General features: G+C 36.1%; 1 protein-coding gene across 1 annotated transcript; it reads left to right on the top strand.

Annotated features, from left to right (window-relative positions):
• The first annotated feature begins 733 nt into the window (after positions 1–733).
• LOC121414307 (protein FAM76A-like) lies at positions 734–14,285 on the top strand. The gene is made up of 9 exons (XM_041607439.1): positions 734–1,010; positions 3,189–3,253; positions 4,398–4,458; positions 5,212–5,364; positions 6,960–7,498; positions 7,994–8,062; positions 9,133–9,274; positions 11,058–11,159; positions 12,838–14,285. The coding sequence occupies exons 1-9, from the start codon at positions 918–920 to the stop codon at positions 12,931–12,933; spliced, it is 1,320 nt and encodes a 439-aa protein (XP_041463373.1). The 5' UTR covers positions 734–917; the 3' UTR covers positions 12,934–14,285.
• Positions 14,286–15,082: the final 797 nt, after the last annotated feature.

Here is a 15,082-nt window from a genome sequence, read left to right as displayed (position 1 = left end):
GACATGCATGTCCCCCTGGATCCATGTATATACTTTGATAACCATTCATAAAGTGCAAGATAAATAAGGCCAACTGCATGTATTGCTTGCCTTTTTTTCCTTGAGCATTGAGCTATGATGTACAGCTGATGTGCCATTCTTCATAATAGAACTTTCTTTGCCCTAGGAAACACATACCCCTTCCCTATTTATGATACCTGGATCAACTGGCATAAAGATTGGGGCTGGGGGGCTCTGCCCCCCCCAAAAAAAAAAGTTCCATGATCAACAAAGAAAAAAATAGACAAAATGCAGAGAATGGAGAAAAGTTTTATGATTTTATTTGTTGAATATTATGTCAAATTATAACATAAAAAAGTTTGTTGCCCATTTTTAAAAGGAAATTTTTGTTGTGTCCCTGGCCCCCATTCGTTTCTTTGTTTGGGGCTCATTACACGCCACTGCATGGATCCAACTGTGTAATGGGGAGTGAGGATAGCATCAACATCAATTGGGCATCCTTTTTATTTGACCTCAAAATCATGACCAAACTATGTGTATAGGGCCCCCTGTCACGTGATCAATCTCAGCCAATCGTTTAATTAGGACCCATATCTTTAAATTATACGCAAGATATTTCCAAAGTGATATCAGGAAACTGGGAAATGATTTTTGAGAGATTACCGGTAAACCTATAAACAAGCCGCTTTAAATTACGCTTCTTCTCTTTGGCACTCTATGTTTTTTGTTAATTTCGAACTGGGGCTCGTCGTATTTCCTGTTCTAAACTTGTCGTGGCATCGCTAAGCGGTGTGCATTAAAATTTACGAAGCTGCGATAAACGCGAGGAAGACGGTGAGAACAGACAGATTTCGTCGTGTTTTGTCGATGATTGATGTTTATTATCGCAAGATTACGAAAAGAAAACCAATGTCCTTATGTCGAATTCGAGAGGAGCACTTTTTGCCTGCACTAAGTGCAACAGCAGACATCCATTTGATGAATTATCGGCAGGCCAACAACTGTGTAAGGTAAGCGAGACACTGCCCACTGAAAACAATGCAATTTCCGTATTGTGCGCATAGGCAAAGCTTTTCTCGGGTTGAGATTTCTAAATTTTTCTGCAAGTTGATGCGATCACGACTGCGAGCCGCTACACAACGGATGTTTGTTAATGTTAGTGTCTTGGATCGTATTACTGAACATTTTTCATGAGTTCAATCATATCAAACACAATATTTTAATAAAATTCACCAAACTTTCACTATACACAAATATGTACGAAATAGTATTTGAAAAATTGCTGATATTAGTTATTATTGTTTTGTCTCAATAGTGTATGTTTTCATCATCTTTTGTTTTGTTCTTTGTATGATGGGGGGGGGGGCATGTCTGCACACCTGGGGTGCAGGTGGTATTCTGAGATCCATTTTATCTCAGATAGAATAAAATAAATATTATATCCATTAAAATCAGTGATTCTCTTATTGAGAAAAAGAACAAAGAAAGCCGCTCCAAAGCATATAAGCATTTCCTTCTTATATCGAGAAAAAGGAAGAAAGAAATCCGCTCCAAAGCTTCGCATATTTTACCGTTACGCCGTTCCGGTCGCATTGATTTGCTACAATTTTGGTGCAAAGCGGTCGCAGAGCGTCGACCATCGCCTTTGTGCTAGCGCATCCGGCACCGGTGCCGCCAGGCTGGCAAAATTTAGGAGTAATAGAGGAGGATGCGCCAGTGCACCCTTTTCTCCATAGACGCTGTAGTTAAGGCGTCGGTTAAGCTCCACCACTACGAGCCCAATTGCTGTCATCAGTCTATTGTCGGAGGGGATGCCGCGGAGCCAGAAGATATCTTAGCGGATCATATCCCTGACAGCAAAAGACCTATTTATTGGTGTACAAAAATGTATACAAAGTCAAAGACCTACATATTTTACTTCTAAAACTAAATTATATTAAGGCTTTCTGTCTATGGAGGAGGTGTAGTGAAGCAAGACATAGTCCAGCAGAACAACCAAAGAAATAGAGACTGAAGCTTTCGGCCAATAGAATTAATACTAGTAATGGAAATTATGGTTTTGCCTTTAGGCCCAGGTGTTGCATTTTGGCCCAGGTATTTGCAAGTTTGGAACCAAGGCCGATCACACATTTATTTTTAAAGAATGTCCTGCTAACCTGTGTACAAAATGAATGTGGACTAGATATAGGGACAGTGATTTTCCGCGATCGCGGAAAACGGACGGAATTCACGGAATCGGCTGTTTGAAACGGAAAGTGGCTTTTCAAACGGAAAATCACGGAAAACATGTTTTTTGTCAAAATGCACAAAAAAGCAACAGAAATTAATCCCAAATCCTCAACAAAATACGTATATCAACTGAAAAAACACGATCTCACTTTGCAACAACAATCATGACAATCAACACATCGTAACTACACTCGAGCCTCTCCATCACTCGATCGTATCCAAATTAGTTTACACTTACGTCCGCATAGAAGGCAGAATCCGGCCGTGTGTTTCTGCCCTCTACGTTCGGTCATAATATAATGATCACGGTGATTCATCAAATCCAAAATGGCGGATATTCGGAAGTCGTCGACTGCTGAAAACGATGTCCGAAAAGTCCCCAAATCAGCGATAAAATCCCATTTAACAATAAAATAATGCTAATAATATGAAAGGTGAGAATATATTCATGTTGATTATGTTTCCCTAAATATTTTATGAGCTCGAATCTCTTCGATTAATACGGATTATAAAGCAATGTTAGTACATTGGTAGATGCAAATTTTGAGCAGCGCTAGCATTTTGACATCGCTACTCGTTGCGTATTGGTTTTCTATGTAAACGGAATTGTCAATTTTTCTTGTACACAAAGTCTATGGGGAAACGGAATTTCCGTTTTCAGAAATGCTGAAACGGAATTTGAGATTTTCTGAAACGGAAAAGGCAATTTTTAGAAACGGAAAATCACTGTCCCTAAATAAGGAACCAATGTGTGTGACGTTACAAATTAAAAGTGAACATTGGTTCCCAATCATAAATAATGCATTCAATAAAATATCTGATCTCTGACAAAGATTAGCCATTCTCAACCTGCAAAGAGTTGAATTTACACTTTTAAAAATGTACTGACATGAAGGGGAAAATTTTTTTTTTAAAGACTAAATAGTATAAATGTCATTATATTTGCTCTATCACTTTAGGATTGCAGAGGTGCTTATCCTGTTGTAAAATGTACTTACTGCAGAACAGAATTTCAACAAGAAAAGTAAGTATATTCTTAGCTGAATTGATCAAGTCATTTTAAATGATTAAACAAATTACAGAACTACAATTCCAATTCCAACCCATTTTTGTCATGAAAACAGATAATGCTTGAGAAATCTGTCGGTGTATATGTATATTTTTTTTTTGGGGGGAGGGTATTGGGGGTTAAAGTGCAAGAAAATGTAATAGCAAAAAAAGATACTCATTTTAACTAATGTTAGGAGTACAGTATTTGTATAATCCCAGGTTTTTAAGTCTTGATTAGAGTAGGAACTTCTTAAAGGTCAGGTCCATTCCTGGAAATAAATCTAAATAATCAAACAAGCATTATGCTGAAAATTTAATAAAAATCAGATGTAAAATAAGAAAGTTATGACATTTATAAGTTTCGCTTACAGCAAATGAGAGAGTCGATGATGTCCCTCACTATTTCTTTTGTTTTTTATTGTTTGAATTAAATAATACTTAAATTTTTACAGATTAGACAATAAGGACCAACTTGACTTATCCATAAACTGTTAAAATAATGCTAATTCCACATGTTCAGGGGAATAAAATTTTGTTTCACATGTCAGGGAGGAGTAAATTATAATTTTTCATATTTCATGTAAAAAAATACAAAAGAAATGATGAGTAGGTGATGTCATCAGTCTGCTCATTTACATACCGACCAAGATGTGCATGTAACTGTTTTGAGAAATTAAACAAAACTTTAAAATGTCAAAACTTTCTTATTTTACATCCGATTTTAATAAAATTTTCAGTGCTATGCTTGTTGGATTTTTTTTCTCTTTTTATTCAAATCAACTTTATATTGGGGTGGACTTGCCCTTTAAATACTTGTATTGATAATAAATCATTGATATTTGTACTCATCAATTTCATTTAATTTCATAATTGTTGGACAACATTTCACCTTCACATTAAGGCAATTCATCTTTGATAAATGACATGAAATTATTATCTAAGGTAACCTTGGGTTAATAAAACCATTATTATTAGATACTAGCTACTTGGTTTCTTTTTGTTTGTTTTATTCTCAATTCATTGAATTCATCTGTAAATATTTAATATTGGATCTTTACCATTCATATATTTAGTGATGTATTTTACAAAACCTGTAATTTCTTGTTCTCTTTTGACAGTAAAAGCAGTACAAATGCCATCTGCAAAAAATGTGCACAGAATGTGAAGATATATGGCACGGTAAGTTGGGCTAACAGGAAATTTGTTACATATGATACACATGCAAAGACCTATGAAGTTCGCCCTTATACCACTTTAAAAAATGGCTAAGATATAACAATTTAAAAAAAATTTGCCAGGATCATGTACGTCAGCTGATGTATATCCTCAGGGCAATTCCATTAAATGATCACATTTTTTTGTATTTACAATCTCCATTTCTCTCCATTCTTACTACTTGATTTGATCAAGCCATGATAATTCTTCAGTATTACAAATTTTCAAAGCAATAGATTACAGGAATGTCCCAGAAAAAGGAGATTGGATTGAAATGTCCGTATAGTCTCCATCAACAAAGCAATGCATAAAGATGGTGTGAGTAATTTGAAACAAATTACTCTTTACTTTTACAATACGAAACGTAGAGTACATAGTTTGCTGCTTTACAGAAAACTGATAAATTACATGGATTTTACAGGCCTAAAATGCTTATTACCAAAATACAAGGAAAGTCCAAAAAATTGCATAAGAAAAGTCTTCCCATCAAACCTAGCCGTTATCATAAATAAGTGTTAAAGATGTTCTAACAACAAATCATGATATAAATGAAAAGGTTGTTTCTAATTCTTTTTTTTTGCGCTATTTCTCCAGCCCAAACAGTTCAAGTATTGCAACAGCCTTTTTAAAAACAAGTGTCAAAGCTTTTCAACAGAACAAATCATAATGAAAATGTAAATGTTATTCTGTATTGCTATATACTTATTCTGTCTCCAGCCCAAACCATGTGAGTACTGCAATGTGATAGCAGCCTTTATAGGAAACAAGTGTCAGAGGTGTTCTAACTCAGAGAAGAAGTATGGCCCACCACATACCTGTGAACAGTGTAAACAAAAGTGTGCTTTTGACAGGAAAGATGAAAGGAAAAAGGTAATTGTACAATCCTTTAATAGCTGACCTGATATGAGGTCTCATTTTAGAATCTTCTAGTTGGGCAATGCAAGATACTTGAGTTCAATTCAAAATCAAGAAAGTCAAATATCAAGTTCAAGTTCATTGATTAAACACCAATGTGTGTTTAATGTTTGTTTTTATTAACTCATCTTTCTTGCAATGCCCCATTAGTCTTCATTTCTGGATTGTGTGCTTGATTGTAAGGCTCAAAGTGGAATATAAAGTAGATAAATGGGGTTTTTTATCCTGTGTAATTGCTGTACAACTCACCCCTGAATTCAACAAGTGCCAAGGTTGGAATCACGGCTGTAAGTCATGTCAATATATTTCAAGATTTTATGAAGTATTGAGATATTAAGTTAAATTCAACGTCGCAATTATAGAAAAAGATGATTGTTTAAAATGTCATTTTGTTGATAGAAAGTCTAGAGCAAAATAAATATATTGCAGAAAAGCGTAACTATTTGGATCTTGGGCAGTATACTTTACCTTAAAACTTAAAAACTTAAAATGAAATATGTAGATACTTGTTTGACATTATTTTTGGATAAAAGTAATTAAAATTATGTCTGACATTTCAAATTTTCAGGATATCACATTTTTGCATTTCATTTTCCAATCATTTGTAAAATCATGCGTAATAATAATAATAGTAATAATTGTAATAATTGGCATTTGTATAGCGCTTTATCAATCTACGGCTGCTCAAAGCGCTTCACAATTATTATTACCCGGTCACTGGATTCATAGCATTTCAAGCAGCCTGTTAGGCGCTTACTTGCTAAACCAACCACAATGACGGTTGTTTCCTACTGGTACCCAATTAGCACCTGGGTGAGAGTGGCAAAGTGTGGATTGACGCCTTGCCAAAGGACGCTAGACCATGGTGAGATTCTAACACACGACCCTCTGATTACAAGTCAAGAGTCAGAACCGCTACACCACAGTGCTTCCACAAAACTTGCCTTTAAAGCAAAACTAAATTTGTATTCATAGCACATCTTAGTATTTTACTTTATCAAGCCAAATTCAAGCAAAATACTTCCTAATAACCATTGTGATGTCAGAAAGTTTGAGCCAAATAATGCGCAGTGTACATGTATGTATCGATCTGTGTGCAGAATATATGACTGCATGTATCACATTTGTACATTGCACTCAAGCCACACTTGAGCCTGGTAGGCGATTGAATTAGATTTAAGCAAAATACTTAGCAAAATATACAATTGAATAACAAAGACGGTTAAACATTTTACTTAAGCAAAATACCAACTGAAATACTTTAAATTCTAATTACTTGTGATGACAGTTTAATTTTCAGTAATTTGGACAATAGTATAAGTATATAATTATATACAAAACTGAAAAAAGAGACTAATCTCTCAATGTGTTTAGAATAATATAATAACATGATCCCACAAACATGTGAAGGTTAAAGTTCTGTTTTCTTTCTTTTTGATTAACTTACTCCCTCTCCATCTTAACTTCCCTATTCTGCTTAGTAATGCTTTTGAAATAATCTGCTGATGAAACTAACATGCAGTTTTCTGGGTTTATCCGCATCCATGCAGGTGGACGGCAAGTTGTTATGCTGGTTATGCACATTATCATACAAACGGGTACTTCAGAAAGCGAGAAAGCGAAAATATGAATTGACCAACAGGGAACACCATCGAAACTCCTCCACCGATGCAGGGACTAGAGGCAGCAACAATGGCAGTGGCAGCACTGGAGGCGGCGCAGGGGGAGGTGGAGGAACCACCGGAAACGGAGGAGGTGGGACAAACACCCCTTCTGCCCTGTCCCCAACTACAAATGCCACCGCTGTCACCAATCAGAACACTGCATCACCTCTTAAGAACAGGAATCGTGACACACCTACCTCAATGGGCCGTAATCGCCCTGAGAACTTGTCTTCAGGGGGTGGTGGCAGCAGTGGCTCGGGATCAGGTAGCAAGTTTGGCCGGGAGTCATCGAGAGAAGGAAGGGACAGAGGAGGAGAAAAAGAAAGAGAGCGAGAAAGGCATAGAGATAGAAATCGTGATAGGGATAAAGACAAGAAAGAGGATCATCGGCATCATAAATCATCCAAATCTAATGACAAGAAACAGTAAGTACTCCAACCACACTCATGTATTCTGCCATCCAGTGCCAAAGAGAAAGTAGGTGGCATTCCAGCCGAATTCTGCCTCTGTTCCATTGATATACAATTGCCATTATATCCTGTCCAGAGTTTGAAGGAAAAATAATCAGTTTTCTCATTCAGAGCACATCTACGCTCAATGACGTCATAATGAACTGCATGCAAGTCGCATGTCAATGACCAAAATTGATAAAAAGACTTGATAATGGCATTATGTGATAAGTGATATGACTTGTTAAATGAAATTGCTTCCTCCTTTTTTTTGGGGGGGGAGGGTGGGATAGATGATAATGACTATATTGGATAGCTTTATTTCGAGAAATACCAGAAATATTCCACTCATCTGCGATTCATGGAATATTTTCCTGAACTCTTGGAATATTTCTGGTTTTCCATTCAGAATTATCCAATTATTTCTTGTAAGCGCTACTTTAAAATGTTTTTTTTTTCTTTTCTTTTTAGAACACTCCATGAACCAGATGTCAAGAGGACCAAATTAGAACACTCCAGTAATGGAACCTTGCCATCTGCGTAAGTTTGTTTGGAGTGCTCTTCACACATTATTACAGCATTCAAAATCAATGGGTAGAACTACATCTTCAGGCAGCAAGAAGCTATTAATCAGTCAAATACTGGAAATTTTAGCATTAAATATGATTATCTTTAAGTTATTATTGTTAGTTTTTCACTGTATCCATGGATCTGCCCCAGAATATAATGTTAATTTGTTGATGCCATACAATCCTCCTCGACGTTTAAGATCTTCTGATTCTAAATTGCTTACAGTTCCTAAATCCAAGAAATCATGGGGGATCGGTCATTTGCACATGCTGGGCCATCCTTATGGAATCAGTTGCCATATTCCATTCGTAGTATTTCAAATATCGATAATTTCAAAATTACTCTAAAAACCCATTTGTTTAAAATTGCCTTCCAGTAGTTTCCTTTCATTGTCATGACTGTCATTCTTTTTATCCTTGTCCCTTCCTGTACCGTGTAATTTTTCTCTTATTTCCTTTTCGTAGCGCCTTGAGCACATAATCAATGTGGATTTGGCGCTTTAGAAATGCTCTCTATTATTTATTATTATCTTTTCATGTTTCTTCACAACTTTGTACAAATATATCTTTTTTATTTGAGCGTTGACAAAGTTTACAAATTGTCCTTTGGTGACTTTTCCTGCAAATTGAGTGATTTAATATCAGTAAGCTCCAGTTATATCCTGATTTTCTTGAGATCATTTCATGATGGACAAATGCTTTCATAATAATAATAATAACAATAACATAGTATTTGTATAGTGCACGTATCCACCTTGCTAGGTGCTCAAGGCACTCCTATATTTATCATGTCTATATCAAATGAAAATAAAATAGCCATGTATTTTTATGAGGCACCAATCATATTTTTATCCTGGTAAGAAAGCATAGAAACCCATACTTATCTCATATCCTACACATCAGTATTTTGAAACAGAATAGCAACATTCAGCTTTTTGAGGATTTATCAAAACTAGAAATAGAAATAGTTTTATTATCATTGTTATAACTATTCATGAATGTATTATTGGTAACTAAACACTTCAAAAATGTCTTTGTTAGATCGTCCAAGACAGACATGACCTTTATTGACCCAGGAAATACAGACCATATGGTAGCCATGACCCAGCTAAGAGAACAAGTAGCTTCATTGAAGAAAGTCTTAGCAGAAAAGGAGAAAGCTATTCTAGAGAAAGATAAGAAGGTATGATCATTAAATTTAGCTTAATTAAAGACTGTTATAAACCCATTGCTGAACTGAATTTAGAAGGATGTCCATTCAGTCATCAAGGCTTTCATGACCAGACATCTGGGTAAACAGGCATTAACCTTTATAACCTGGTAGGTAATATGGCCATGAGGGGGGATGGGGGGGAGGGTCATGTCTCACAGACCCCCTCCACGAGTGACATGGAAAACACAAGATGTATTGAAAGTGTATCATGATTTAGAACAATTTGTGTGGCTACATGTGTGTACAAAATTATGTGCATCTTTGTAAACTTATACCTGAGTGTCGAGTAGTTGGTCCTAAAAGATGTGGAGACTGAAATTTAAAAAGTCACAAACCATTGGGTCGAGAGCTTTTCACACTGCGATCATATTACATGGAATGTCAGCCCAGTAACGGTTCAATCAATATGTTTAGGGCAGATTATTGCATTACAGCCCAAATGGACTAAACTTGAAAGGGGATGAAAATATCTAATGGTGATGAGAATTGTATTGAGGCTGATTGATGGGACATGATATACAGTCTGACCTCTCTTATCCGGACACGTTGGGACCAGCACCAATCTGGATAAGAGATTTATCCAGATCTGGGAGACCCAATATTAAATACACACAGCTGCCTCCCCAATGCTAGCTACATGTAATCTATTGTAGTGAGCGTATACATACAGTATTTCACTGCTGTTAGTGCAATTTATAGGCGTTTTTTTAACGGAAGTTATCCTGACTGTAGGCTCAAACATGATATTTAATGCTGTCTGTAATGCAAGACGAGGCCTGAGTGAAACGTGTTGTTCTTTTCCTGAATGCGAGTCTATTCTCAGCGATGTAACCTACATGTGAGAGGAGCGTGATCATGCACAATAGATCTGTGCCAAACTTAACTCTGTGAAACACCCAATGGCCTTGTCTGAACACATAATACAAATAGTGAGAATTTCATATAATCCCTTGTTGTCATGTTTTGACTGATAATTAACTTTCCATATATATGCTCCTTGAAAAATGAACTGTAATCTATAATTTTGTCAAATTGAAGCTGATGGAAATAAAAAGAAAATGAGAAAATTAAGACAGGCCATCAGACATGCCTCAAGTCATGTGTACTGAAAAATTGGTACATGCTTTTATTTTATGTGACATTGATTTCTGCAATAGTCTCCTTTCAGGATTACCTCTTAAACAAATTAAAAAACTGCAAACCATTCAAAATTCAGCTGCGAGTAACACAAACACGCAAGTATGAAGCAATTACTCCAGTTCTCAGAGAATTACATTGGCTCCCTGTCCGTTCCAGGATTGTATTCTAGCTTCTAGTTTTTGCACACAACTGTTTTTATAAAATTGCCCCATCCTATTTACTCGATTTAGTATCATATTACCAGCCATCCCGAAATCTTAGATCAAGTCAAGAGCATTATTCATTGTTCCCTCTGTCTTTACAAAGTCATATGGTGAGCGTGCTTTTACTCATGCCTCTGCTGTACTCTGGAATGCTTTACCTACCGTAATTCAATGAGATATCAAAGTGATTTATGTACATTCAGGAGATCCCTTAAGACATAACTATTCAATGCATGAAATACCAACTTTGAACTAATGGTCCAATATAAATATCTTGATTACTTTATTCTTCCCTTCCACTATTTTTTCTATAAGCGCATAGGAACATGCAATGCTATGTGTGATGCACTATACAAGAATTGAGCATTATTATTATAATTATTATTATGTTCTGTTTTTTATTCCTTCAGTTGACAGAGGTGAAAGCAATCCAGATGCAGATTGAAAAAGATCTCAGGGCCAAGCTACAGACACTCCAAAAAGAACACCAGGACACTGTAGATGATTTACAGGTAAGTAATGCTTCCCTTTAAAGGGGAAGTTCACCCTGACAAAAAGTTTATTGTAAAAATAGCAGAAAAAATAATAAAAAATATTGCCGAAGGTTTGAGAAAAATTCATCAAATAATGAAAAAGTTATTAGAATTTCAATTATTTGATTTGTGACGTCATATGCGAGCAGCATTTCTACATAGCGAATGATAAAAATCAATGAAATGTCATTTTCTCAGAAAATTGAAAATGGTTTTCACTGTAACTTTTGTATATCAATAGACAAATCATTTCACACCCGATCATGAAAAGAAAACAAAATTAAGTCATCAGGAACCATACAAAATTTGAAATTCATACATTTTATATTACATAACACATGGGGCAGCTGCTCGTTTATGACGTCACAAATCCCAAATTTTGAACTCTAATAACTTTCTTACTCTTTAAGAGATTTTCCTCAAACCTTCACCAATATTTTTTACTGTTTTTTCTGCTATTTTTACAACAAAGTTTTCTTCAGGGTGAACTTCCCCTTTAATTCTTCGGGAAGGAATAGTCAGAGAATGATGTACCTCTGTTTTTTAAAGCTGCTTGCGCTACAGTTATTCAAACCAATTTATAATACAGTGTATCACAATGAGCAAAGTGACAAAGCAAGCAGACAAAGTATACCCAAATCTGTACCATTCCCCTTGACTGAAGGAAGGCTATTATAAGACACTCAATAACTGCAAACTTTCTATCTAACATACAAAGACAGATATTTATTTATTCCTATGACCAAGTTGAAATGGTAAAACCTTTTACAGACTGGTACAAAATGAAGACTTCCTCCTCACAAAGCTTAGAGCTTGTTTTAATTTAATTGGTGCACAAACATGGAAACCAATGTTGTTGTTTTTAGTGTTTTTTTATTTCTTTCATAGTTTGTATTCCTCCATCTAGAGGTTGGTATTAATCTCATGGGATGGTATTCTTCTAGCTTATCTCTGATTAGACTGGAGGTCCCAAATTCACAACGGTGGTTTTTAAAACTTTCAGATTAACCCATGGTTTATGCAGTTTTCCTGTATAAATTATTCTTATTTACCGCGTATATTAAAGAATGTCCAATGCTGATGCGCTTTCGTCACAGTGCGCTGAATTAATGCCTGTTGCCGTGGTTATCCACGATATTTTATGCTTGAGTCCACTGTTTTGAATTAATGACTCCACTCTTCAAACAGTGGACTTCTGGATAAAATATGTAACCATGGCAACAGGCATCAATTTGGCACACTGACAAAAGTGGTTCTAGTGGTTCTGACTCTCGCCTTTCAAACAGAGGGCCTTGGGTTTGAATCCCAGCCATGGCGTGTTTTCCTTCACAAGAAAATTTATCCACACTATGCTGCACTCGACCCAGGTGAGGTGAATAAGTACACAGTAGGAAGTAATTCCTCTAATGCTCGAGCGCCTGATCAAGGTAGCTGTGCTAAAGCCGGGGTAATAATAACATTATCATGTTAGCAGGGCCTGCTGGAAGAAAAGTTTTCAGAACTGAAGTGGCCCTGGGTAAAATATGACATAATTATTATTATTATTCATTCCAGATTTTTATTTGTTGTAATTTTGTTTTGATATTTTTGTATTAGTCTAGACATCTCTTTTGAAAAATTTTAATCTGTTTTCTTTTCTTGAAATTTTATTTCTCAGGCTAAAAACCGTGCACTCACAAAACAGGTAGCTCAACTTTCCAAGACATCAAAAGACAGAGACAAAGAAAAAGATAAAGAGAAATTAATAATATGACAAACAAACAATGGACATTCACACTCATGAAATGTGGATATATTTAAGACTGTTCTTAGTAATCATCATGAAGGCATTCAAGGAAATGAGAAGCAAAGTGGCAAGTACCATGGATGTATCACTGAGGATGTTAATGAAGACAATCCCATAGGAAAGGGTGTAGGGAGTTTAGTATGAGTATTTCTTACCCTAACTCCTTCAGAGGGAGAGGTCTTCCAGATGAGCTATTGCTTTGGAGGAAATTCCCACTGATAGCTCTTATAAAGCAGCATCAGTTACTGCAGCGGGTGAACAGCTAGAACCTACATGATATTGCATGCGTGAGAAATGGTATACGCCTGTAAAGGCAATGATAGATGGTGTAGAGCATCAATGAGTTGAACCCTGTGAGTATACCTAGGACTCTCCCCAGCAACAAGCTAGGGTTTCTTGCCATCAATCAATCATCTTTGAATCAGGGCCAGGGAGGGGGGATGCTTCATAAAGCTGTTTAGGTATTACTTTACACACAACCATTGATCCTTGTGTTTAATTGACATTCTGATGTAGGTGATTGATGACCTGAGAAGATGTTCCATGTGTGTTAAGTCATGCGTAATTAAAATGAACAGCTTTATGAAAGACCACCCAGGTTTCATGAAGTATGTCATCAATAGCAAGTTACAAGCAAATGTTATAAGCTACTGAGAGTGCTGTTTGATTGGATTAGAGCAAATTTGTCACCAATTTCCAGAAGCCTTTGTTATGAATATTGATATCAGTGTGTCTGATTCTAGTCAACCCAGATTTAAGTATTTATTTTTGTTTTTAATTTCAATTTGCAATTCATTCTTAATATTCTAGTATTGTTCAGTATGTGCCTAGCAAATAATGAAATATTAATAATAATGTTACTTATAAAGCACCAAATCCACTCTGTAGTGTGCTCAAGGTGCAAAAGTACAAAACATGTTCAGAACATAAGTTTACATTTTGTTTTTTGGTTGGTATGTAGTGTCTTCCCCCTTGCCCTTTTCTTTCTTCCAACAAACTTTTTTACCATGAAGGGGGGTGTCACAAAGCTTGACTTTACATACAATGTTTTACCTGTGATCTGGAGTTGACAGAGATACCTATAGTTTCAAGGGGGGGTATATATTTTAGGGGCTATTGGCTGCTTTCCTGTACAATAATTAATATTAATAATATTTTTTTTAAGTCAAACTGGTTGAAAACTTCTTTTAAGTAGTGAATTTTGTATTCATTGCCAGGTAGCAAGTCTGGCAGGGGCCTGGGAGAACGATTTTAAATGGGTTGCTGATGTAAATTTTAAAAACAACACCCCCCCCCCCAAAAAAAAAAGGTTTTCACTACAAAATGGAAGTAATATTGGTCCGAAGGAATTTGAAAAAAAAAGGGTTTCTATACAAAATGAAGGTCATTTTGGTTACATTTTCCCATTCCCCCCCCCCCCCACAGTACCTGGGGGTGCTGCCTATGGATAATGATACACAGTACCTGGGGATGCTCCAGCATCCCCGTTTCCCAGGGCCATAAGGTCAGGTACATGTTGGATGAAATCTCGTTAAAAGTGATTTTCATGGCCTGCTGACTGAAATGAACAATTCACTATTTTGAAAACAAAAAATGATTGTGTATTATTTTCCAGTTTTTTCAGTGAAATTGTTCTATTTAATACGGGCTCAGCTAAATAAACACAATAATAAGTCAGCCATAATAGATTTTGTATTGATTGAAAAAAGCATGTCATGAGGCTGGCATTTTACCACTGAGCCACCATGGCCAGCGTCAGCGCTTGTGTGTGTTTGAGTTTTGTCAGACGTGTACCAATCAGAAATGATTATTACGTCTTGGACCGACCTTTAACATCACTATCCGAAAGAGGTGACCAGGGCTCGAAACTCTTCATCAATTTGGAACTTCCCTACAGCTTGGATTACAGGCGCATGCCACTATGCCCAGCCTTGTGTTTGGGATTAGTCTGTATTCAGCCACTAGGCATCTTGTATTAACATAACATCAGAGACATTAGCCTTTTCTAAAGGTTAATTTGAGAGTATGTTTACTTCCATAGATGGTTCACTGTCAGAATCATTTTGTAATATTTGTATAAAGAGCAAATGAACTGCTATTGTACATGCATTCATCA

Source organism: Lytechinus variegatus, chromosome 4 (assembly GCF_018143015.1).
Source record: "Lytechinus variegatus isolate NC3 chromosome 4, Lvar_3.0, whole genome shotgun sequence".
NCBI lineage: Eukaryota > Metazoa > Echinodermata > Echinoidea > Temnopleuroida > Toxopneustidae > Lytechinus > Lytechinus variegatus.
This window is presented reverse-complemented; position numbering and strand designations above follow the sequence as displayed.

Coding starts and splice junctions, on each gene's coding strand:
- LOC121414307 (XM_041607439.1), top strand. CDS start 918: ATGTCGAATTCGAGAGGAGCACTTTTTGCCTGCACTAAGTGCAACAGC. Junction 8,063..9,132: donor AATGGAACCTTGCCATCTGC/GTAAGTTTGTTT, acceptor TGTCTTTGTTAG/ATCGTCCAAGACAGACATGA. Junction 11,160..12,837: donor ACACTGTAGATGATTTACAG/GTAAGTAATGCT, acceptor TTTATTTCTCAG/GCTAAAAACCGTGCACTCAC.